The sequence below is a fragment of the Vitis vinifera genome, chromosome 12 (genome assembly GCF_030704535.1).
Source record: "Vitis vinifera cultivar Pinot Noir 40024 chromosome 12, ASM3070453v1".
NCBI classification, from domain to species: Eukaryota; Viridiplantae; Streptophyta; class Magnoliopsida; order Vitales; family Vitaceae; genus Vitis; species Vitis vinifera.
Genome location: NC_081816.1, coordinates 19,041,805 through 19,064,328, shown reverse-complemented (window position 1 = coordinate 19,064,328; position 22,524 = coordinate 19,041,805). Strand labels below are relative to the sequence as shown.

Here is a 22,524-nt window from a genome sequence, read left to right as displayed (position 1 = left end):
TAAGCAAATAAACTACATAAATTAAGATATCCAAATAACTAAATAATTTGTGTAAAAAATCCTCATTTGTTTTAATATAGAAAAAAAATATAAATAAACTACACACAAATTAAGGTACCCAAATAACCAAATAATTTGTGTAAAAAATCCTCATTTGTTTATATATATCGGAATTATATAAAAATGAAAATAAAAACAGTAATAATAATTTTAAAAACTAATGTGATGATTGTGTAAAAGGAAAGAAGGAATTTAAGGGGAAAGTGGCATGTGTTTGAGTAATGATTTGAATGAATAATAGCATTATAGGCTTACATCAATGTGGGATATGGGATACATTCAAAAACGGAAACTATAGATGCATCCACCAAAACTCTCTTTGTATCCATATTATTTACATATCTACCTAAAAACTAAAAACTTATTAATGCATCCACCTTGCAAAATACCTAAAACGGCCTTCTCGTTAATCTCTCCATAAACTCATCTTCTTCTTTCTTTTTCTTCCAACATATTTGTTCCCAACCACAAACCCTAACTACAAATCATCTTGTTTGAAGCTTATTGAATACCAGAAAACTACTATAGGCAAATTCATAGCTAATTTGAATTTTTTTTATACATTTTGTTTGAATCCATATAACATACAACATGAATATCTTTTAGGGCTTATTCATATATTATTTTAAAAAAATAAACTTGTAAAAATGGTTGAAAAACAATTAAGAAGAATATAAAAGTGATCTAGAAGAGAAAAATCATGAAAAACTTCAATATAAATGAAGAAAAAAAAAAGTAGCCCATGGTGTATGGACTTAGAAGACTTAATACAGTGTTAGACATCCTAGGAATGTCTAGTTGTACAATATCATATACCTGTAAGTGTGTTTAGATGTACATTTCCAAACATTATTGAAATGTCAAGAAGCACATTGATGAAAAACTAAAAAAAGTTCGACCTTGGTGTAGACCCTCCATTTTGTCCTCATAAAGCATGCTTTTGATTATACTCGACACCCCTCACTTCACTTCTTCGCATAGTACATGCATAGGATTCCCCTTGTGTTTTTTTTTTTTTTGTACTCCTTGGTGGTCCATCTATTAGTTGGCTTTATCACTGAATCTTGGGTCACTTTTGGAGATCTTTTGAAAGGGAATTTTTGGATTTATGGCATCACTTTAGAGACAACCTAGGTTTTTCAAAGTTTTAGAGTGATCAGAGCTCATTCAAGTTTTTTTTTTATGACCTAAAACTTGTTTTTGGCTTGTTCTAGGTTGTCCTAATGGTTCAACCAGTCCTTAATTAGACAAGGCAACTGGTTCAACCAATTGGTAACCAATTCAACTAGTTCCTCGATTGATTGATCAAGCTTTGCCTATTTTAGCCCCATTTGAGCTCCTTTTTAGGCCTTATTTTTTTTCCCTTCTTTGGAGGTTCTTAGCATTTTTTTAGCATTTTTTTAGAGATTTAACTCTAGGTTATTGTCTCTTTGGGTTTGGATTTCATTTAAGAGAGTTTTAAGTGAATTTAGGACTTAGTGGAGATGGTGACAAGTGTCAAGATCTCTGCCATTCCTTGTCCTATAAAAATGGGTCTTGGGGCTCATTTTTAGGGTGATTCTCTCTTGCATTGTGAAAGGAAAACTTTGTTAAATTACAAAGACCAATAGAAAAAAAGGGATAGCTTGGAAGAATACTTGGCTTGTAAGAGGATCGTAAGCTTGCTAAAAGATAAGTGTTTTCACTTGTGAGGAGTTATCTTGGTAAGCTCATTTTAATTTCAATTTTTCCTTGTTTTTTCAATTTATTTTCATTTTCTTTTGATTTTTTAGATGATATGTGTATTGGGTGTGGATATTGAAAAGCCACACACTTACTTGTTAGGTATTTGTTCTTTATCTATAGATTTTCTTTTTCTTTTCTTCGCTTTGTTCATCTTGATTGCTTGATGAAATGTTTGATCTCTTGATTTCATTGTTGCTTAGTAGTTTTTGAAGTCTTGCTTGTTGGATATTTGTTCTTCATCTATAGATTTTATTCTTATTTTCTTATTTTTGTCCATCATGATTGCTTGATGAAATGTTTGATCTCTTAATTTCATTGTTGCTTAGTAGTTTTTGAAGCCTTACTTAATTTGGTTTTGTTCTTTTTGAAGCTCATTGGTTAAAACATGATACGAGACTTATTTGGATTTGAAATCCTTGATTTTCTTTAGATTCATATTTTGGGGGATTTTGTTTTTCTCCTTTATTTTAATGATTTTTGAACGTTTTGTTACTGATTTTAAAATAAAATTTGAGATCCACGAAGTGTTTGATTCTTTGTCAAAGAGATTTTATGTGGAAAAAGGCTTTAAAAAGCCTTTTTTTTTTTTGGTTTTCTTTGCAAATATGGTTATAAAACCCTCTTTCAAACCCTTTTTGGTTGATTTTCAAGCATATTTCAATAGTTAATTTCTTGGCCAAAGGTCAATCCTTTTACCCTAGGCTTTGGTCTTGTCATTGTGCTTGAGAAAGTTGATAGTTGCCTGCATTATTTTCATCATTTTTGAAAGGTTTTCTAAACTGAGTTTTAAAGGACCATTTTTGGCCCTTTTGAATCCCTTCTCATAGTTATTTAAGGCTTAATATTATAGACATTTTAAGGCCAATAATGGTTGCCACTAGTTTTTGGCATACATGACTTGATTTCACATGGGAACATACCTCTCCATGGATATTTTCATGTTCATTTAGCACTTTTCTCCAAACTTGAGAGTTAATTTAGCCTTCCATGTCTTTTGTGAGTTTAAATTCTACTCATTTTGAGGCTTAAAACCCTAAAGAGGAACTAAACTCACTTCCTTAGCCTATATCACTCATTTTCTTTTTAACTTTTAATTTTCGGATTTTCTTGATTTTGAAAATATGGATTAATCTTGCAAATCGTAAGTTAATGAGATCATCTTTAGCCCCTATGAACCCTTTTCTCATGTTCATTAGAGGGTTGAGATGTAGATTAGTCCATGAAAAACAATTTGAGCTTATAGCCCACATTCTTTGATTTATGAAATTTGCTTGTTTGTTATATTGTTTTTTACCTTCAAAATGTTTTTATAAATATGGACCTTTTGATCTATTCTAAAATATTTTTAAGGCTTGTAATGTGTTTTAGATTTCTTGAATGTATCAAATAATTTTTGTTTTGTAAAAAACTCTTTCTCCAAGCTTATTGAATAAATCAGTCTTTCCAAATGTCTAGCTTTTACCTTATTTCTAGCCTTTGAAATATTTTTTATAAATCAATCCTAGTTCTTAGGTTTTTAATTAATTTTGATATTTTTTCTATATTCCATACTTCTTTAATAAGCTTAGAGGCTTTGGTCTCACTAAAAAATAACTTATTATCCTTGTGAATTAATTCAATCTTTGTATGCTTGTTGTGCTAACCTAATTTCGAGTTAGGAGATATTCTTTGAAATTTAGACTATTTGGTGCATGCTTGAGCCCCTTAAGCTTTTGGGTAGGGTTATGTTCTAGACACTTCAAATATTATATGGAATTTTTTTTTATCTCATCTCTAATCATTTTATTTAAATTTATTTTGTAAATGCTTATTTTATATCATGTTTCTATATTATTTGAATAACTTATTCAATTAGTCCATTTCGGCATGGTTTTAACCTTTTATGACTCTTAATTTGTAATTTATACATCTTATACATGTTAAACAAGCTTCCCCTATAGTATGATCATCCTTTTTAAGTTTTTTTATTCAGATTTATTTTATGACTACCTTTTTATTGTACTATTCTAGCCTCTTTGTATGTTTAGTGTATGTTAGTCCACTTTGATACTATTTTAACCATCTTTGAGTCTTAATTTTGATTGTGTAAATCTTGTACATTTTGGGTGGCTCTTGTTTTGATATTATATCCCTTATTTTGCTTGCAAACTAACTTTTTCTTTCCTATGTAAGAGCCTTGCCCTGTTTTAGGCATTATTGAGGTACATTCTCTTCCTTCCTTCCTTGTTTGATTCCTTTGATATGCATGCTCTACTATGAATGTTCTTTTATTTTTTGCTCCTCATTACCATTGTTTTGTTGTATATTTAAAAATCAATTTTTTATAAATAAAAAACAAGTTTTGTCATCGAGTGAGGACATACATGAAAAATGATAACAATAAAGACCTTTTCCTCCAACCCCAAAAATGTGAGAAGAAATGAAAAAAATAAATGTATAAAAACCATATATTTTCACTTGTAACATTATTGTATATAATTATTTGTTTTTCTATTTGTGAGAAACACAACTTTTTTCACTAAATTTTATTAGGGTTAAAGAAATTACCGACCAAAGAAGAATGAAGGAAGAAGAGGAAAAATATCTGTATTTTTGTGTTGAACAGTACTTTGGGGATTTCAGTAAAAGATATTTGTATCTTAAAATTTTCACTAAAAGAGTGAATACAAAAAAAGAGTTTTGGCAGATGCATTTATACTTTCTCAAGTCATGATTATAATCATGGGTTGTTGAAATAAAATTTGGACCACAAAATGAATATTGTTATATAAATTCACCAATTCTTTTGATTCTTTTTAACTTGTATAAAAGCCATAATGGTAGTCAATAACAACACATAATCCAAAAATTAAAAGAATTTTTATTACTATATCATAAATAAATATTTCAAAATGGATTGTTTTGGCCTATTTTAATATATTCTTTTTTAAATTGTTGATTTAATACCAAAACAATTTTTAAAATATATTATAAATTTCATGTTTTTTGTTTGACAGATTGAGAAGTTTACATGCAGAGATTTACCATAGGAAAAACTACTTTCCCTATGGAATCATTTCTCTTTGATTTGATGTATTACCTACCCACTTATAAGGTCACACAATTCACAATTACACTTAATTTTCTTTTGTCCCTATGACTGAGTCAACTAAGGCCCAGGAGCAGCTACCCCTAAAAGGTGGGGAAAGAAAATCATCTTTATTTGAAACATGGGATCAACTAAGCACCCCTTCAACCATGTGAAAGTCTGATCATTGAGTTAACTACTTAATTTTTTTCCTTTTTGGTAATCTTTCAAGCCCATTTTATATCTCAAGAATATAACTTCACTCTCAATGATTTTTTATTTTTTATTTTTCATTTTCTCTCTTTCAAAATTTTTGACATTAAAAAGGAAAAAGGGAAAAAGCAAAAGAAAAAGAGAGGGCATCCTCAAAACAAAAAGTTAATGCAACAACCCATATATTGTCAACCAACTGCAACTTTATTTATGATATTAAAGATACTGAAAAGTCACTTCTCACTTGAGCTAGCTAGCTAAGGTTGAACCGCACGTACAAATATTAAAAACTAGCACAAGGCCTCTTGTATTATGATGATAGAATCAATATATATGTAGAAGGAGATGCAACTCCATATTATTTGCTTCATATATATGTATATATTAAGTAGATGTAGAAGGAGATGCAACTCCATATTATTTGCTTCATATATATGTATATATTAAGTAGCAGTTACTGCTATCTTCATTCCAGATTGGCAATGCCCAGGAAAATTGCAGAGGAAATAGTTGGCCCCCTTCACCAGCTTGATCTGATCTTTCCCTGTCTGATACACCTTGGAACCTCGAGGGGTGGTGCACCCATTGTACCCGGCCTTGTTCACCGCCACCACATTGTGAGCCGAAGGGCTATAGTTGAACACTGCATAATAAACACATAGGTATAATTTCCTATCCTGTAATTTTTCGTAAATTATTAAAATTTCACCTAAAAAGATTAGGTTTAAGAGTAAAAGACTTACCAAGCACATCACCAGCCTTGAAACGCTTTCCCTTAGGCCAGCCAACAGCATTGAAGGCCCAGCCGCTGGCACCACCAACAGTGAAGGTGGCTGCATCAACCATGTCACATGGAAGCACAAGGCACAGCACCAGAACTATGGCCACAACTGCACTGCCTCTTCCCACAGCCATTTTCTAGGGAAACAAACAAACAAACAAACAAACAAGAAAGGATGATGACACAGAGAGAAAGCAGTGAAATGGGAAGTTGTAATGTGGAACCTTACAGACCAAAGTGGCCTTTTTATAAGGGTTGGTGGGAGGGTGTGGACACTAAATAATGTGGACCCATATGTTTCAAGATAATATATGATAGCCAAGGATCTTGGCATGCTTGTGATTATTGCAGGAAGACTTTTGGGGGATTTCCTATTTAATATTTTCCCACACAAGGAAATATATAATGCACATCAAAAAATTATGAAAAGAGTCTTTGTAATTTACATCTGAAGAGATTCTTGGTAAAAATATTTCTAATAAAAATATTAAAGCAAACATTTTTGTAAAATTTATTTTCCATAAAGATTTAAGAGTGACACAAAGTCATCCTTCCTAATGCATTTTGAGGTAAGAAAATTGAGAAAATTCAATTATGGATTTTTGCATGGTAATGGTCAAATCTAGGATTACTAACTAGATTATAAAATCCATATTTAAAATTAATAATTTTTTATTTATTTTTATTATTTCATAAAGACAAAAAGAAGGAGACCCATATAAGTTTTTACATCATTTTCATTACATTTTATTTTACTTTTTTTTTCTATTATTAATTGAATCATTTTATTTCTCTGGTGCTTTTTATATTCTTTTCTTCATGGTATTTCAGAGGCTAAAAAAACTCAAATATTTTTTTAAACAATAATATTAAAAAAAAAATTATTGAAGTAGAGGACCTCAATTAGTAAACTCTTCTTCAAAATATATTTATATTTAAATTTACTAAAAATATTTTGTACTATGAGCATAAAACAAGTCTTGATATAATAAAATTATTACAAATTACAAAGTTGACTACAAATGTCATGAAAATTGAACAACTTAAGAGTCTATTTTATAGTGATTTTAGAAAATGTTTTTTATCTGAAAGTATTTTAAAAATAAATAAATATTTAACCAAATTTAGGAAATATTTTAAAAATCTGAAAAATCATTTATAATGTAAGAAAATTACTTATTATATTTTTGGAAGAAATACTTTATAAATGATTATCTTAAAAACACTTTTATAAAAAGCACTTTCATTATAAATATTTTCAATAGAAATATTGATAAAAGCACTATAAATGTGAAAAAAAAAAAAGAAAAAAAAAAAAGAAGAGGATAGCAAGTAAAGAATCAAAAGAGAATAAACCTACTTGTAAATGTGACCATTATAGATTGAAATGAAATCACCAAGAATTTTTTATTTATTATTTATTTATTATTATTATTATTATTTTTACCTGGGGTTGTGTGTTTGTAGCTAACATGGGGGTGAAACCTAACAAATTAATGGAAGGTGGAATAGTAAGAAAGTGAAGGCCAAAAAAATTAAAGTAGACCAACAACCCCCACCACACCCAATTCATTATGAAGTTGGACTACTTAGAGTCAATGGGTCTGGTAGGTTTGTAAGCAATGCCAAAGACTGAATGCTCAGTCTGTCTTGCTTTTTGATTAAATATGACATTATGAAATGCCTCCACTACCAGAAAATATTCAAATTCAATCGCTTTTGAATTATTACCATACCACATCTCCTGTGTCCTGACTCACCAAATGGATCCATCTTCACCTACCAACCTCATCAACACCTACGGTTCATCTGGGCCAATTTTTCCCCTGTTTGTCAGGATAAGAATCACTACTTTTGAGGTTTTCATTTGCATATTATAAAGGCAGGGAGAAATGAATTACATAGACCAAGTATGAACACATGAGATCTATATACGAAAAGATGAGATCATTGTCAAAGACTAAGGATAGTCATGTGAATACTTTTAGTCCATTATCATCTATCATCATATGATTCTAGAAAGTAATCTTTCGATATCACAGAAAATACCCTTTTACATTAGATTTTTTACTCTAAATTAACTTAGATATGTATTATATATTGAATTATTACCTAATAATTAGTTTTAAAATTAATTGACAATTTAATGTGGTATCAGAGTCTTGATTCAAGAAAAGTTTAAATCCGATATGGTATCAAAGTTTAGTTTTGCTTTACGATATGTTTATTTTCTTAGTTTGTCAAATCTATATGTAAGGTCAAAAAGGGATACTTATAAAGTAGAATTTTAGTGTCATATGTAAGATCGGCTTGATATACGTTGTAGGGTTAAGGTTACAATCTAAATTAATTACACTTGCCTAACATCTTGCATCACCATGATTACTTAATATGTTTTATAAATTTTGCAAAAAAAATCATTCAAACGTCGTAGTACTATTAAAAATTTATCGTGAAATCATGTTTTGTTACTTGGCATAACTTGTTTTTAAGATTTTTTTTTTTTTTTTTGATATAGTTTATAGTATTTTTGGTAATAGGTGAATATGTCATTTGGTTGAGTACTAATTTTTTGGTAACACTTTTTCTTTCAAAAAAAAAATTCTATTCAAAGCATCACATGGCTAGAAGCTCTTCTATTATATTTATGAATTAATTTCTAAAATCTCCTTCATAAAATCTATTACTCTTAATATTTATTAAAAATAAAAACCCCGAACTTAAATTAAGGGTCCCATTAAAATACTAAAATCATACCTACCAAAATGTATGATCAATCAAATCACGTCGTGTGTGCATTTAGGTTTTATTACTTTGTGTTCATTGTTTATGCTTATTGCTTAGTATATTGATCTCATTTACTCGTATCTTAATTTCACTTCTTATATCTACTCTTATTCTTTATACATTCACCCAACAATCTACATTTTTCACACACTTTCAATGATGAAGATCGAGAGTTCTACTCTTTACGTTAGTTTAAGAATCATAACTTGGTCTTTCTATTATTAAAAAAAATACAAAAATAAAATAAAAATAGAACCCTTTTAGGATTTGAATCAAAAGAAGAAACCAACATAATATTTTTCAAAACAAGCACATTAATGTTAATATTATTATTAAAGTATCAATCTAAACCCAAGGATGCTTTTGGGTTGCAAAGATTGACCCTAAAAGGTTTGAGATAAGTTGGGCTTAGGTAGGGTTCCATTAATGTTACCATTATAGTAAATAATCAGATTCATGCATTGGTCTTAAATTGACCCAGACAAATGGGTCAGGCTCGGACCCAATTCAAATGTAGGCAGGCTTATTATGGGCCCACCAGAACATTGCTAGGTCAAATGAAATTTAATGATGATGACAACCATTATGGGCTAGGTCCACTTCCACTACACTTCTACTGGTAGCTTCAATCTGCACCATCAACCATGTGAACCATGTGAATACTGTCTTATGGGTGGGCCTATTTCCACTAAATCCTTAGGTTTTGACTCAAAATACATCTTATACAACCAATTCATTTAACCTATACAAATTTATTAATTTTATATATTTAAAAATTATAAAAATTTAAAAATATTTTTAATTAAATAACTAAATATCACTAAGAATTTTTTTTAATACTTTAATTTTTTAAATAGTTTTTAAAATTCATTAATCTTTTTAAGATAAGTTTTGAAGAGTTATTGTATTTTATACAGAAGTTATTACCATTTTTTATTTTTAAAAATAGAAAACAAAAAGTATATCCAGAAAGTTAAATTTTATATATTTCATTATCAAAATTAAAAATGTTTTATAATTAAAACATCAAATAAAATAATGAATAAGTGTAGAATTATAATTTTAATTTACTTCCTATATTATAATTAAAATTAAATAATTAAATTAATTATGATTTTTAAAAAATTAAGACTTAAAAGTTAAAAAAAATTAAAAAATTATACATTTTAAATTGAATTAATCAAATTATAATTGTGTTAATGGGTTATAATCATATTAATAAGTTTAACAGATTAAAATCATATCAACATAAATCAATGTCAATTCATTTTTTTTTATAGGCATAAATCAATGTCAATTCATACACAATTTAACTTAAATTATTTATTAAAAAGGTGTTTATACATAACCTTTTTCTACAAAGCTTTCTCAAAAAGGTGTTTCACTCTTAATTTTTTTTTCTTTAAAAGAGGAAAAAAGAAAAAGAAAAAGAAAGTATTGCAAACCTTTAACCTTTTCTTTTCAAAGGAACATGTAAATTTTCCAGTTTTCTTTTCCTTGCTTCCTTTGTTTGCTTCTCACCTTTCTTACCTAAAAAATAAACTTTTCAAGGCTCCAAATCTTTACTAACAAAAATATAGGATTTTCAAATTTCTTTTCTCCTTCAGAGGTAAATGTTTTCATTTTTCACTTCAATGTTTCTAGGAATGTGAATCCTCCTTTACTATTCAAGCCAAATCTCAAGAGCAACAATCAACAGAGCATTGTAAAATCTTAGAACATCATCTTATTTATACCATCCACAAACACATAAGCTCTCATAGCTGATAAAGTAAAGCATCAACTGAACTTCCAATTTTTTCTTTTTCCATTTTGGAAAGTTATAGTAAGTGTTTACAATAAGAATTTACAGGTTGAAGATTAATATTGAATTAGTAAAGTTAGTTTGAAAGCAAACTATCATTTCCAGACTTCAATCCAGTTCATAACAGTTCCACCTTCCACCAAATTCTGTAATTTGTCTTCCTGCCCTCTAATTTATCCTTATTTTTGGAGTATAATATTATCTGAATTTTAGTTGACTAGACATAAGACAAGCTATTTTCTCTGAAGTTACATCAATTTCTTACTGGTTTTTCTTTCACCTAAGTTTTATATGATTTCATACAATTCCTAGTTATAATTTATAACAGAAAGTTTTATGTATATTCATGGGGTTCACAACTAGTCAATGGCTTAATATGAAATGAAGATCAAAAGGCCAAAAGTGCTAGGAGTTTGTAGAATTTTTACAAGTAATCTCTTCCTTCAGGATCTTCACTGCTTCTGATACTCCATCCTGAAAATTAAAGCATAAACAGTCAGCACTAGAATGTAATTTTAGCAGTATCATCCAGCAAATCAGTTTATTAACCATCTACACCAACACACTCACAATTCAACAGCCAAATAAAATTTGATTGTTAATTATTTGGCCCAGAATTTCATCAGAAGGGTTGAAAAGAAATTAATTGAAGATGGGGTTTGATCTTACAGCAGCATAGGCAAGGTAGAAGATACAGTACAATATTTGACCATCAACTTTGGGTTAAACTTGCTGTACTCAAAATTTCAAACAATGAAAACTACAAGTACATATTATGAAACATAAGTTCCTATCACGTCTGCTAAGCCAAAGCACACTGCCTACTGGACTGGTTCAAAGCTGGACTGGCACCATACCTAATGCAGATTGCTGAGTTCCACCGATGAACATTTTAAACTGAAGACAAAAATCTCTTCCTAGAGCAGATTCCAGAAAAGTTACCAATTCCACAAAAATGTAACAAAAGATAAGTGCTGGCAATGCTTTTAAAAGACACAGAGACTAACGTTATCCAGAGACAAAAAAACCTACTAAGAAATCATATGAGAGAAACATCAAGGGAAAAGATGAGGAACTTCCAGGCAAATAAAAGTGTTCAGACTTCCCATATTAGCAATTATTTGAAAATACAGAGGACAAGTAAAAAAGGAAAAAGAAAAATATGTAGTATGAAAATCTACACCAATTAAAACATGCTCTTATACAGCATAAAAGGCAAAAAAAATTCTGCTTCTAAACAAGTGTTACAACAATAAATGCACCAGATTCTCCAAGAATATCAAGTACCTCAAGAGAAATTCTCTCAGCTATTTCTGATGCACGTGCTTTCACTTTAGGAGATAATGCATAATCTATGGCTCTTGATAACACAACAGCAGCTTCCCTGATGCTTGTGCCATCATTTTTGTCTGGAAACAAGTGGTTTCTTTTCAGTGGTTCTGGGGCAACTCCAAGCCAGAACATCCTCTCAGCCCAATAGAACTGATCCAGCATAAATGGACATAATACCTGACATCCAAAATTAATCAAGAGAGACACAAACAAACAGAGACAAGGAAAGACCAGAAGCAATTTGTCCAACCCGGTTAAAGCTTAATAGATGACAGAGCAGTGCATACCTTTCTTAGCCTTGTAGTTAATAAGATCAAGTGGTATATCTTTTCTTGTAAGTTTTAAACCAGATCATGCAAAGGGAGGTAAATTTTGCACCCCTTTTACAAGACCATATCAATGCTTCACAGATAATTTACAATGGGAGAATTATGTTGGGTCTTTAAATCATTAAAATTAAGGAGAAGGATACAAAATTTTAAAATGGTAGGAAGTCCATGACAAATGAGACAAAAATACACTTCTTTTTGTCTCTTTCCTTATCTTGTCTCTTTCCTTTATTCAACTTGCTCATTTCATTCTTTTCTACTATAATTATTTATGAATGTTATAATATTAATACTACTATTTTTCATAACAATAATAGAATTATTATTTTATAATTATTACCATTACTTTTATTGCTTAATATGTTCTTATTATTATTATTATTATTATTATTATTATTATTATTATTATTATTATTATTATTATCTTTATTTGAAAATAATTATTTATTATTAAAAATAATATAAACAGTAATGCATTTAGGGCCATTAATATATATATATATATATATATATATATATCCTAAATGTCTAGTTCATCTTTTACAAGGATACAACATACTCATTAACTACAACAACGATAATAATGAAAATAATTATAATAATACTATAGGATATTGTTGCAAATAATCCATAGAGCATGAGATACGCATCCATGAAACTACATATGTAATGCACTCTAATATATCTTATTTATACCTTTGTTGCATGCCAAAGCATATTTTATGAAATTACAAGTCATGCACAAGACAATTGTTTTATATGTACAAGGCAAGTAAACTAGACGTACAAGATAGATACAAGATATTATTTTTTTGGTACACTAGTCATACCTGTCCACAAGACATGTATAATAGACCCTTAATTCATCTCATTTGCACTTCATTACACATCAAAGATAACTTTTAAGCAAGTACAATATGTACTAGACAATTGAACTATATGCACAAGGCAATTGCAATAAATTTGAAAGGCATATACAAAACAATGCTCTTTTTTATGTAGGTTTATGGAACTCTATGACATGTACGCCATGGGTAGGTCCCACCTTTATCCTTCTAACATCTACTAATCTATTTTCTTTCCCTTTTTCATTTGTACAAATTTTTTATTAAAACATTTTATAAATTCGTAAAATTATAATCTAAAATAATATTATATTTATTTAATACTTCTTTTTATAAAGAAGGCACTTAATATTAAATTTTCAAAGTCTTTATTCATTTCATATCCTTTTGTAGTAATACATATTTTAATAGCTTAATAAACCATTCACTTTTAATAGTAAAATTTGGGATATAGCTTAATATTGTGGCATTTGATTCTGGATTACTTTTGGTCAATGCTATTTATGCTTGTTCATGGTTAGTCTATCTGTCGTCGTATATGTACACTAAAAATCTTTCTCCTACTTCTGCTCTAGTTAGTCCTAAAATTCTTATCAAAATTGCTCCCAAATAAATTAATGGAAGATCTTGGTTTCTAATTTCTCTAATTGCATCTATAATGATTAAGTCTAATATTTCAGTCTTATTTATGCAATTAATTGTTCTTTGACTAAAATGTGTATATGCTTTCTGATTTTACCCTAAAATCCCTTTCTGTAGATATTTACATTTTTAAGTTTAGTATTGCCTTGCTCTCTATAGGCATGAGCATCATCTTCATTGTTTAGCAAATCTTCAGTGCTCTCTGTTTTTTGAAAATAAATTTTTTCTAAGACTGTGCTTTGATTGATTGTGAACTTTATCAATGGATTTTGATGAGGAAGCAGTCATTTTTTTATATTCAATGAAATCTGCTCTTCTTTTTCCTTTCAAGTTTTTTTCAAGAAGTAATTTTCCAAGTGGTAGGTTAGCTTTGCAATTTCTTTGTTAAGAATTTTTATTTTGTATTACTTCAAGTTTTCTTCTAATTTTGAAAGTTTTTCAGATCTTTGGATTAAAAGTCAGATTATCATATTATTCTGTTTAATAGGTTCTATTGTACTGAGTTAAGGTGTATAAGTGGATTGAGTGTGTTAATTTTGATAGTTTCAAACCTCTTTTTCTTGTAAGCATTCTTACGGTTTTCTATATATCCTATGGATCTATTACTCATACCAAAAATTTTCCTAACTTTTTGTGCACTTCTGCTCTTTCTCTTTTTAAACCATCTACTTCCATTTTTAGCTTTTCCGTTAGACTTTTTTGTAAGTATCACACTTTCTCGTCTTCTCAATAATTCACATAACTCTTTCTTTTTAGAGAAGTTCACTAAATACATATCTACTCTTACTACTTCTCAATAATTCACTTAACTCTTTTCTATGAGAAAAGTACACTAAATACATACCTATTTGGTTTCTTAGATAATCTAGGTTCCTAACTCTATTTTTTTAATCTACTATAAAGGTACAATTACTTGTTTAATATCCACTTCTAAATTATTACCTAATTTATTATAAGATCTACTATAATACTTTCTATGGACTCTTTGGGAGTATGTAAAATATGCTTTCCTTTATTATTACACTATATTTATTTATTTTTTTGATAAGTTCCTTTATGATTACACTTTATCTTATTTTCTTCTTTAGATAATTCTATTATACTTTTATCTGTCATATCTAAATTCAGCTAATATAATTTTCTTAACTTTTGGAGCTTTCAGCGTATAAATCTGTTACATGATCTTCTACAATTTTCTTTATAAGGTAGTTTCCTTTCTTTTTTTTTTAATCAGAAACTCAAAAGATCTTTTCAATTAATTATAAACATATTTTATAAGGTAGTGTCCATTTGGATACACTTTCTGTTTTCTAGTTTTAAAATCAGAAAATATTACTAAATTTTATACAAGATACACAAACTCTTAGAGGGTTATATTGAAAAAGTAATGGTTTTAAAAACTGTTCAAAAAATTACGGTATTTACTACCTCAAATTTTAAAATTTTTTAAAGTGATTTTTAAAGACATAAGCTAAATCCATATTTTTGTGTACAAGAGGTTCTACTTTAATAGAAGTTTCTTATTTTAAAAACAAAAAACAAGAAGTGTATCCAAACGCGATTTTCTACTTTCATTAATTCTATATATTTTCTGTCAAAGCTTCTTCATAACTATCCAGGTGTTTTATGGGATCCAATTCTTCAATTGCAAGAGTTTTTACTGCTAGGTGTAATTCATAAAATCTATTTGGGCATTTCTTATATTCTTACATTCTTTGTTAATCGAATATGGTTTTATGTTTATCTTTTCACTGTTTTGTAATTTATTCTGTACAAACTAGGTGGATATAGAATAAATTGGCACATGAACTTTCTGATTTTTAAATTTCATCCGCTAGTGCTTCATTTTCTTCTCATTTAGGCCTAATAATAATAATAATAATAATTAATATTAATATTAATAATAGCAACATAGAGCAGGAAAAAAGAAATAGAAGAAAATACAAATAGTAAAAATGAAATGATATAAAAAGGTAAAAAGAAAGAAAGAAAAAGGTAATTTAGCCATTTTTACATGGTTAATGCGTCAAATATCCTTCAGTACAACATATTAAAAGGCATGGGTTACAGTATAAAGTATGCAACATAAAAGGTCTATGACCCAATTATATAGAGTTCAAAGCCCTAGACCATAATTCTCCCTTTACAATAGGGCAGTTATTGAAGCTTATTTCAGTGCTATCCTAGGCAAGAAAGAAACTATAAGATCTTTGCACCAACTTGGTAGTGTTATTAGAGTCTAACCTCTACTTATTTATAGATTATAGTGGCATGTCAAATTTTAATTTAAATCTTTATATTATTCTATTTATCAACCTATTGTCAAATGTTTATTTGTTAAATCAATAAAAATAAAATGTCTCAGGCATATATACGACTCTAACCTCTTCTATATTCTTCTTATTTCATTTATTTACGCACCTCATAAGCCTATAAAGTCAACCTTCCATTCCCAACTCATACACATGGTCTTGAACTTTTCATGTCCATGTCAAAAGCAACATGACAATAGAATTGAGAGTTTCTTAATAAATGACATGGACATAAAAGAAAGATAAAGCAACAAATTCAGCTAATGCCAAACCTGTGGGATTCCCGCTTTTAGTGCTGCAGCTGTAGATCCACTAAGATTAACAAGGCATATGTTAGTACTTGGACGCATTGCACAATTTTTCAGTAGAATAACTAATACATAGAGTAAATCAAGGGTAAAATTCCAACCTGCCACCATGATGAATTGCAGCACTGCATCTTGGGAACAACCAGTTGTATGATATGGTACTAATTGACAAGAAAAGAAAATATTTCAATCTCCACAAAGTGCAGGGGAAAAACAGAGAGAAACTATCTACTTAATAGTAAAAAAATCTAAAAATCTCTCCATATTGTAAGATGATGATTACACTATGGCTAGACATTGGAAATATCAAACAAATGATTTTTACCACCCTTCAATTGGAATAAACAAAAACAATGCCTCTTTGTCAATATCCCTCAGTTTCTTAGCAGATCAATGCTCAAGCATCAGAAATCTTCTTCACTAAAGATCAAAATAGCAGGGGTGAAACAAATATCTGACTTCCTTCTTTTCCTGTTCTTTTTTCCTTGTCTTTCCTTCTTACCCTTGGCTAAAGGAGTGCATACATGCTTGTGTTTATATGGTGTATAATGTGAGTTGGTAGCTAGGTCCCAAGCGTTCAGGTGTTTATAGGTGTCTGATGTGGATAATCAGCCACCAAAACTTATGGCATACAATGACAGCAAATATTGATACCTAAATGTTTTTTTTTTGATAGGTAATATTGATACCTAAATTATTAACTATAGAAATGTATTTAATAAAAAAATAAGTGCCACATGCCTCCAGAAGAAACAAATATTGAACTGTTGGCCATATTTATACAAGTCCATCATAACATCTTGTCTAGATATACCAAATGATATACATACTTTTCTGACATTAGCTCACACTGACATAACATCATTAGCATAATGTAAGGAGCATATGCAAAGTGATTGCACGAGCCAATGGATTGACACAGCTACAATTGAAGTGTCCTCATAAGAATCTTATGATGTAACTGCTTGCAAGTGCATCTAAAATCTTAATTTGCACAGAATTTATTAAATGGTATTCTTATCTTTTAACTCCTTTGAAATTAGTAAATTTTTTATTATATTTGTTCAAATTTCCTGCCCAAGTACCTAATCCAACCAAGTGAATTAAGAAGGGCTCACCCAGAAAAGCAAAAAAGTCTGCCACCAAAGAGAAAGATCCCATCTTCACTGGACTGTCTCCTTTCCAAACTTGATGATGCTTCAGCAGCAATTACTTTAACTGCTGCATCCAATGGTTCATAGCCAGCCGAGAAAAGGATAAATCTATAATTTGTGATATCCAAAACAGTAAGGATAACCTGAAGAAATTCTCGAGGGTTCCTCAAAAAACCCATGCTGCACATGATAAAGGAAAACTCAGCTCAAGAAAGTAGAACAAGGCAGAGAGAAAAAGGAGGGAAGAACAAATGAGTGAGTTGGCACTGAAGAATAACAGCAATAGTAACTTGCAAAAGTACAAATTCATCACAAATAAAAGCAAAATCAAGGAACAACCTGTGGGCCCATTTACATGATTGCAGAAGCAAACAAAGATCTCATACACACAAACATACAGCTCATGCTGTGAATGACAAAGGACAAATCAGCATAAGAAAGTGGAACAAAGAAGAGATAAAAAGGAGGGAAGCAAAAAGGAGTATGGCAGAACTGATATTATGATTGCAAGAGCCTAAAGAAACATATAGGTACATTCGTTAGGAATAAAAGCAAGACCAAGAAAAGGCCACCTAACCCATTTATATGATTGCAAGCATTCGTAAATGCTTCCGCAATGAAGAAAACTGATGAATTCACAAAGCCTAGTTTTAAAGAGATTGACTAACTATAAATAAAACCAGGATAAACGGTTATTTTGGATTCGACTAATTTGATAATTTTTAAATGCTTCGGCAATGAAGAAAACTGATGCATGCATGCAAACAAGTTTTTAGAGCTTGACTAAGTACAAATAAAAACCTGGTTAAATGGCAGTTTTGAACTCAACTAATCTACAGAGACATTCAGATCCTTCATCAGTCAAAGGACATTTTCTAAGAACTTCAAGGAAAATAAATCATTTTAGGTAGCACCACCAAGTCAGGGTGTCAGGGACCCTGCGCTGATGGCTATGGTAGAAATCTTATGGGTTATCTGGTGAGAGAGAAATGTTAGAAACATTGGGGACAGAAAGAGATTGGTATCAGAAATTCAGAAGAATATTTGCTTTCAGACTTCCCTCTGGATGTGAGCTAGCAAAGAACTTTTGGTACTTCCCTTGAGCGCCAGTTTGCAGGACTGGAGTTCAGCCTACCTCCCAGTTAGAAGAGTGGTGAATATATGGGCAAATTGGATTCCTACTTCAAGTGGTGTTTCAAAGCTTAATCTTCATGGATCTTCATCAGGAAATCCAGGGAAGATGGGCATTGGAGGACTCTTTCAGGATCATAGGAGTGAGATTATTCAAGTTCCTTTTTTTGAAGAGAGTCAAGTCTGGGCTAGCTATGGGAGTGGAAATACTTGTTTTACTTCAGGATCTCAAAGTTGAGAGTCAGATTTAGGCTAGCAAGTGGAAGTACCTTTTCTTACTCAAGTGCCTCCAAGTCATAACAGAGTTGGGTGTCACCAATCAACTAGTAAGGTTGACCAGCAACAATCTTTTCATGCTAACAAGTAGCCATAGACGGTCATGGAGATACAACCACTGGATTTGGAGGACTTTGGCCTTGGGTAGGAGACTGGTAGCTCCTTGTGGAAGCCTCAATCCACTAATCAAGAAGTCAATAGGCCGGCTAAGGGAAGAGTCTCTCCTCTTCTTGATTTTGTTGGGGGCCTCATGCACATGAGCGTTTTTCATGTTTTCACCCTCTTAGGTGTGTGAAGCAAATGGCTCTGTTGCAGTGTCTTCTTTTGCTTATTCTCTCATACATACAAGCAGAATTCCCTTCATTTTTTTATTTTTTTATTGAAGGATTTCTTATCCTTCTTTCTTTTGTACAGGCTCTTATTTTTCAATACAACATGAGAATATTTCCTTGACTTAAAACAAATAAAAAAAATAAAAAATAAAAAAAGAGGAGGAAGAAGAAGAAGTTGTTCAGGGTCCTTTCCTAATAAAAGGGATGCTAATTGGGATTTTGAGTCAGTAGAAATGGCTCAGTTCTAGTCAGATACCTAAACCAAGTTATATTGATAGTGGCTTTTGTCATGAACAATGAATGGACAAAGAAAAGTTGTGTAGTTTAGTTCCCAGTATCATGTTTAATTTGTTGTCAAGTGAGAACTAACATGAAACTCCTTCCCAAGCACTCAAGGCTCCAAAATGTTACTTTTCTAACACAAACATGCCTAATCCATGAAGGCACAAGCTAGTAATCATATCAATGCAAAGTACCCTTGCCTAATATATAGGTGCTCAAGTGACATTAACCGTCAAACAGACTTCCCATGGAAGTTGCTACAACAAACTCAACATAGTACAAACTTGCCTTCCAACAGAACTCAGACCTATGAACACAGGTGGCATTGGTGCAGGGGTCTTCAGAAAAGATTGCAACATGGTATGTGCAGGGCACATTTCAACTTCCGCATTTACTCGCCTTAAGGAAATTGAAGCTGAAATTTCTCCACACTTGTTACATGAAAACTCCCATTCCATAGGCAGAAACCAAAAGCCACAAACCCGAACATTTGAAGGCCAATAACCTATTATTTTATGAATGTTAATGGGTTAACAGAATTGGAAAAGCAAACTTGACTAGAATGCAGATTGCAACATCATGAAAAAGAATATAGGGTGTTGGACCAAACTGAAGATTAAGCATTGAAAAGTATAGGACCAAATTAGAAAGTGCTAAAGGTGCTAAATACAAAATTTTGTAGAATTGAAGAGCCCATTGGCATAATTTGAATTGAAGTATTGAATTCAATTAAACTGTTTTTAATAGGGTAGTAAACTTGAAGTTTGAAAGCAGTTTGTTTTACAAATTTGCCCTTACACCCCTATTACAATATTCTTTAAGCATTCTTTCAAAAATACTATATTCATAAAAATCAATTGACACAAAATGTCATCTAGACACAGCCTTTAAAACACTTGTTACATGACTAGGTAAGAGTAAAAAAAAACATTATAAATAATTGGACTAGCTAAAAATTCAAACTCAATCAATAAATAATTCATCTACAATTTGCTCATGTAAGTCAAACATGTAAATTGTGATATGATCGTGCCCCTCTATGGATGCCAAATTCTCACCATTTTTGTGGGGAAATTCAAGTACAACATCCTCATCACCAAATTGCTCAAGAAACCCGTTTAAACCATATGATTCCTTAAAGATTACTTAAGGTCATAAGGTGGGAGGATGAATCATTCTTCAAACTTATTACCAGCCTCTGCTATATTGAAAAATACTTTATACTTGTGTTCATAAGAGTGCACAAAGTCAAATAAAATAATTGAACAAGCCACAAAGTTGATTGAAATATTAGACTATTAAAGATAGAAACAAAATTCACATACCAGGGCATTCAACAACTTCTTTGCTGAATCCATATCTGTTAGAACAAAATTAGTGAGAAATCAGAAAAACATATTACTTTTAAAATATCAATTTGCATCTAAAATTTATCATTATTAAAGATAAAGCCTGTCATTCTCAACTGACTACCTGTTCTAATCTAAGTTTTATTTCCTTTTCCAGAGGCCAGATATAGAAAACAAGGCTGTTAATCCAGTAGGTTCACAGGTCATTAAAAACCCAGTTTCAAACTTCCAAATGGAGTCATTAATAATGAGGCTACACCAGAAAGTGAACAATCATTGAATGTTTGAGCAGCAGAGCTTGAGAAGATCAACAAAATTGAGAGATGCACAAATAGAATTACCCTATCCTTTTCCCTTTTAACCTTGGAAGCAATTCTTAATGGTATAGCCTTTAAGAATCCATATCTTACAATAGCACAGGAGACGGATACCTATCATGCCACATTGGAAGACCTGTTACTGGATCCTGCAATCAACAAGAAGCAATTTGACAAGTTTAAGAAAAAAAGTCTAAATCACTACATGTAATCTTTACTTTATTAGTGACTGAACCAGACATCATTTGTTAAATACAATAGGAGATTTTTCAAAGGTTCTAAGAACTAACTGTGAAAGGCCAGGGGCTTAGATTCAAGTCATCACTTCTCCATGATCCCCAATCTTCAGTGAAAAGCGGCCACATCCAGTGGGTTACATCTTTCCAACAAACCTATTTGGATAAAAAGGTGAAAATTATTTTGAAGTACATTAGTTGAGAACTTCCACATTAAAATATGCTGAAGGCATAAGGTATGGGGGAAAATACAAAATCAGACTACAAAGATTCAAATCATTTCCACCAAATACTATAAAATTTTTAAAATAATGAAAAAAAAAAAAAAAAAAGTTTATGATGTTTTCTGCTGTATGAACATATAAAGATGCACCATGTAAGAGGGAACCATTCGCAGTAGCAGTTTTTGTGAATTTTTTGCTCAAAAAATCATACCTTATCAGTGGGAGCTTCTTGAAGATATTCATACAAAAGGGGAAGCTCTTTTCTGAAATGATGCTCAAATGATGAAGGAGCACTGCACAATAAAGCACCGAAAGAAAAAAAACCAAAATAAATGCTAACAGTGATAGTGATCCAATGCCCCTAAGGCCTGGCTCAATGGCAAAGGGTTGAAGTGAGGATGTAGGAGATTTCATGTTCAATTTCCAGGGGAAAAAATTGTTACCTATCAAATATATATATGTAGAAAATGAAAAAAATAAAAAAATAAAAAAAGGCGAAAATAATCAAACTGTAAACATATCACTTTTTACAAGAAGAGTTTGGTTCCAAGCGGGAATCTATTTCCTACAGAGGAAATATTTTACTAGAGATATTAATAATTCAATGAATATGTTGAGATATGATCAACATGTATAGTAGTAGCCATGTTCATATCAAAATATGTATGATTTTTGGGAATTCATGAAATTTTTGAAAAAGGGAACAAGGAGTGGGGGTTGGGGGGTTGGGAGTGTCCAGGGGATTGGAAAATGTCTAGAGCTACATGGATTAGCACTTCATACATAACAGGTCTGTTGTGTACAGGAGGCAAAAGAGCTCACTTGCAAGCACTCACTATATTTTCAGAGGTACAACCCAATCTGTTTGGTAATTCTGACACACAAATACAATAGAAAATAAAAAAACATAGAGCAATAATTTCATGGAGAAGTTAATTGGTCAGACCAGCACCTTAAAACTCATTTTTGACAAAGATAAAAGATGTCAATTGGACCCCACCAGTGTACCAATGGGTCT

At 30.7% G+C, this 22,524-nt stretch overlaps 2 protein-coding genes across 8 annotated transcripts in view; both read right to left on the bottom strand.

Moving 5' to 3' along the window:
- Positions 1 to 5,248: 5,248 nt before the first annotated feature.
- On the bottom strand, positions 5,249 to 6,075 carry LOC100248011 (basic blue protein). 2 transcript variants are annotated; one of them, XR_009467156.1, is made up of 3 exons: positions 5,809 to 6,075; positions 5,458 to 5,708; positions 5,249 to 5,400 (listed from the first exon to the last, which is right to left on the bottom strand). XR_009467156.1 is itself a non-coding variant. In XM_002275951.5 (2 exons), the coding sequence occupies exons 1-2, from the start codon at positions 5,978 to 5,980 to the stop codon at positions 5,509 to 5,511; spliced, it is 372 nt and encodes a 123-aa protein (XP_002275987.1). In that variant the 5' UTR covers positions 5,981 to 6,075; the 3' UTR covers positions 5,249 to 5,508. The 2 variants fall into 2 exon arrangements, 1 of the variants encoding a protein (XP_002275987.1); XM_002275951.5 differs by having other exon boundaries at positions 5,249 to 5,708.
- Positions 6,076 to 10,622: 4,547 nt separating this feature from the next.
- LOC100266971 (sterol 3-beta-glucosyltransferase UGT80B1) overlaps positions 10,623 to 22,524 on the bottom strand; it is a 28,402-nt gene continuing 16,500 nt past the window's right edge. For 4 of the 6 annotated variants that reach the window (XM_010659495.3, XM_019223862.2, XM_019223863.2 and 1 more), the window contains 10 exons: positions 21,718 to 21,799; positions 21,337 to 21,438; positions 21,140 to 21,195; positions 20,706 to 20,740; positions 19,669 to 19,885; positions 17,324 to 17,539; positions 16,307 to 16,366; positions 16,170 to 16,209; positions 11,725 to 11,946; positions 10,623 to 10,911 (listed from right to left, as the gene is read on the bottom strand). In XM_010659495.3, coding sequence (XP_010657797.1) covers positions 10,843 to 10,911; positions 11,725 to 11,946; positions 16,170 to 16,209; positions 16,307 to 16,366; positions 17,324 to 17,539; positions 19,669 to 19,885; positions 20,706 to 20,740; positions 21,140 to 21,195; positions 21,337 to 21,438; positions 21,718 to 21,799 — 1,099 coding nt within the window. In that variant the 3' untranslated portion in view covers positions 10,623 to 10,842. The remainder of the gene's footprint in view (positions 10,912 to 11,724; positions 11,947 to 16,169; positions 16,210 to 16,306; positions 16,367 to 17,323; positions 17,540 to 19,668; positions 19,886 to 20,705; positions 20,741 to 21,139; positions 21,196 to 21,336; positions 21,439 to 21,717; positions 21,800 to 22,524) is intronic. The other 2 variants (XM_010659496.3, XM_059741229.1) reach the window with 1 other exon arrangement.

Excerpts from the sequence above, each read along its gene's own strand:
- LOC100248011 (XM_002275951.5), bottom strand. The coding sequence starts at position 5,980 with ATGGCTGTGGGAAGAGGCAGTGCAGTTGTGGCCATAGTTCTGGTGCTG. Across the intron at positions 5,709-5,808 it reads CAAGGCTGGTGATGTGCTTG|TGTTCAACTATAGCCCTTCG; the intron begins GTAAGTCTTTTA and ends TTTATTATGCAG.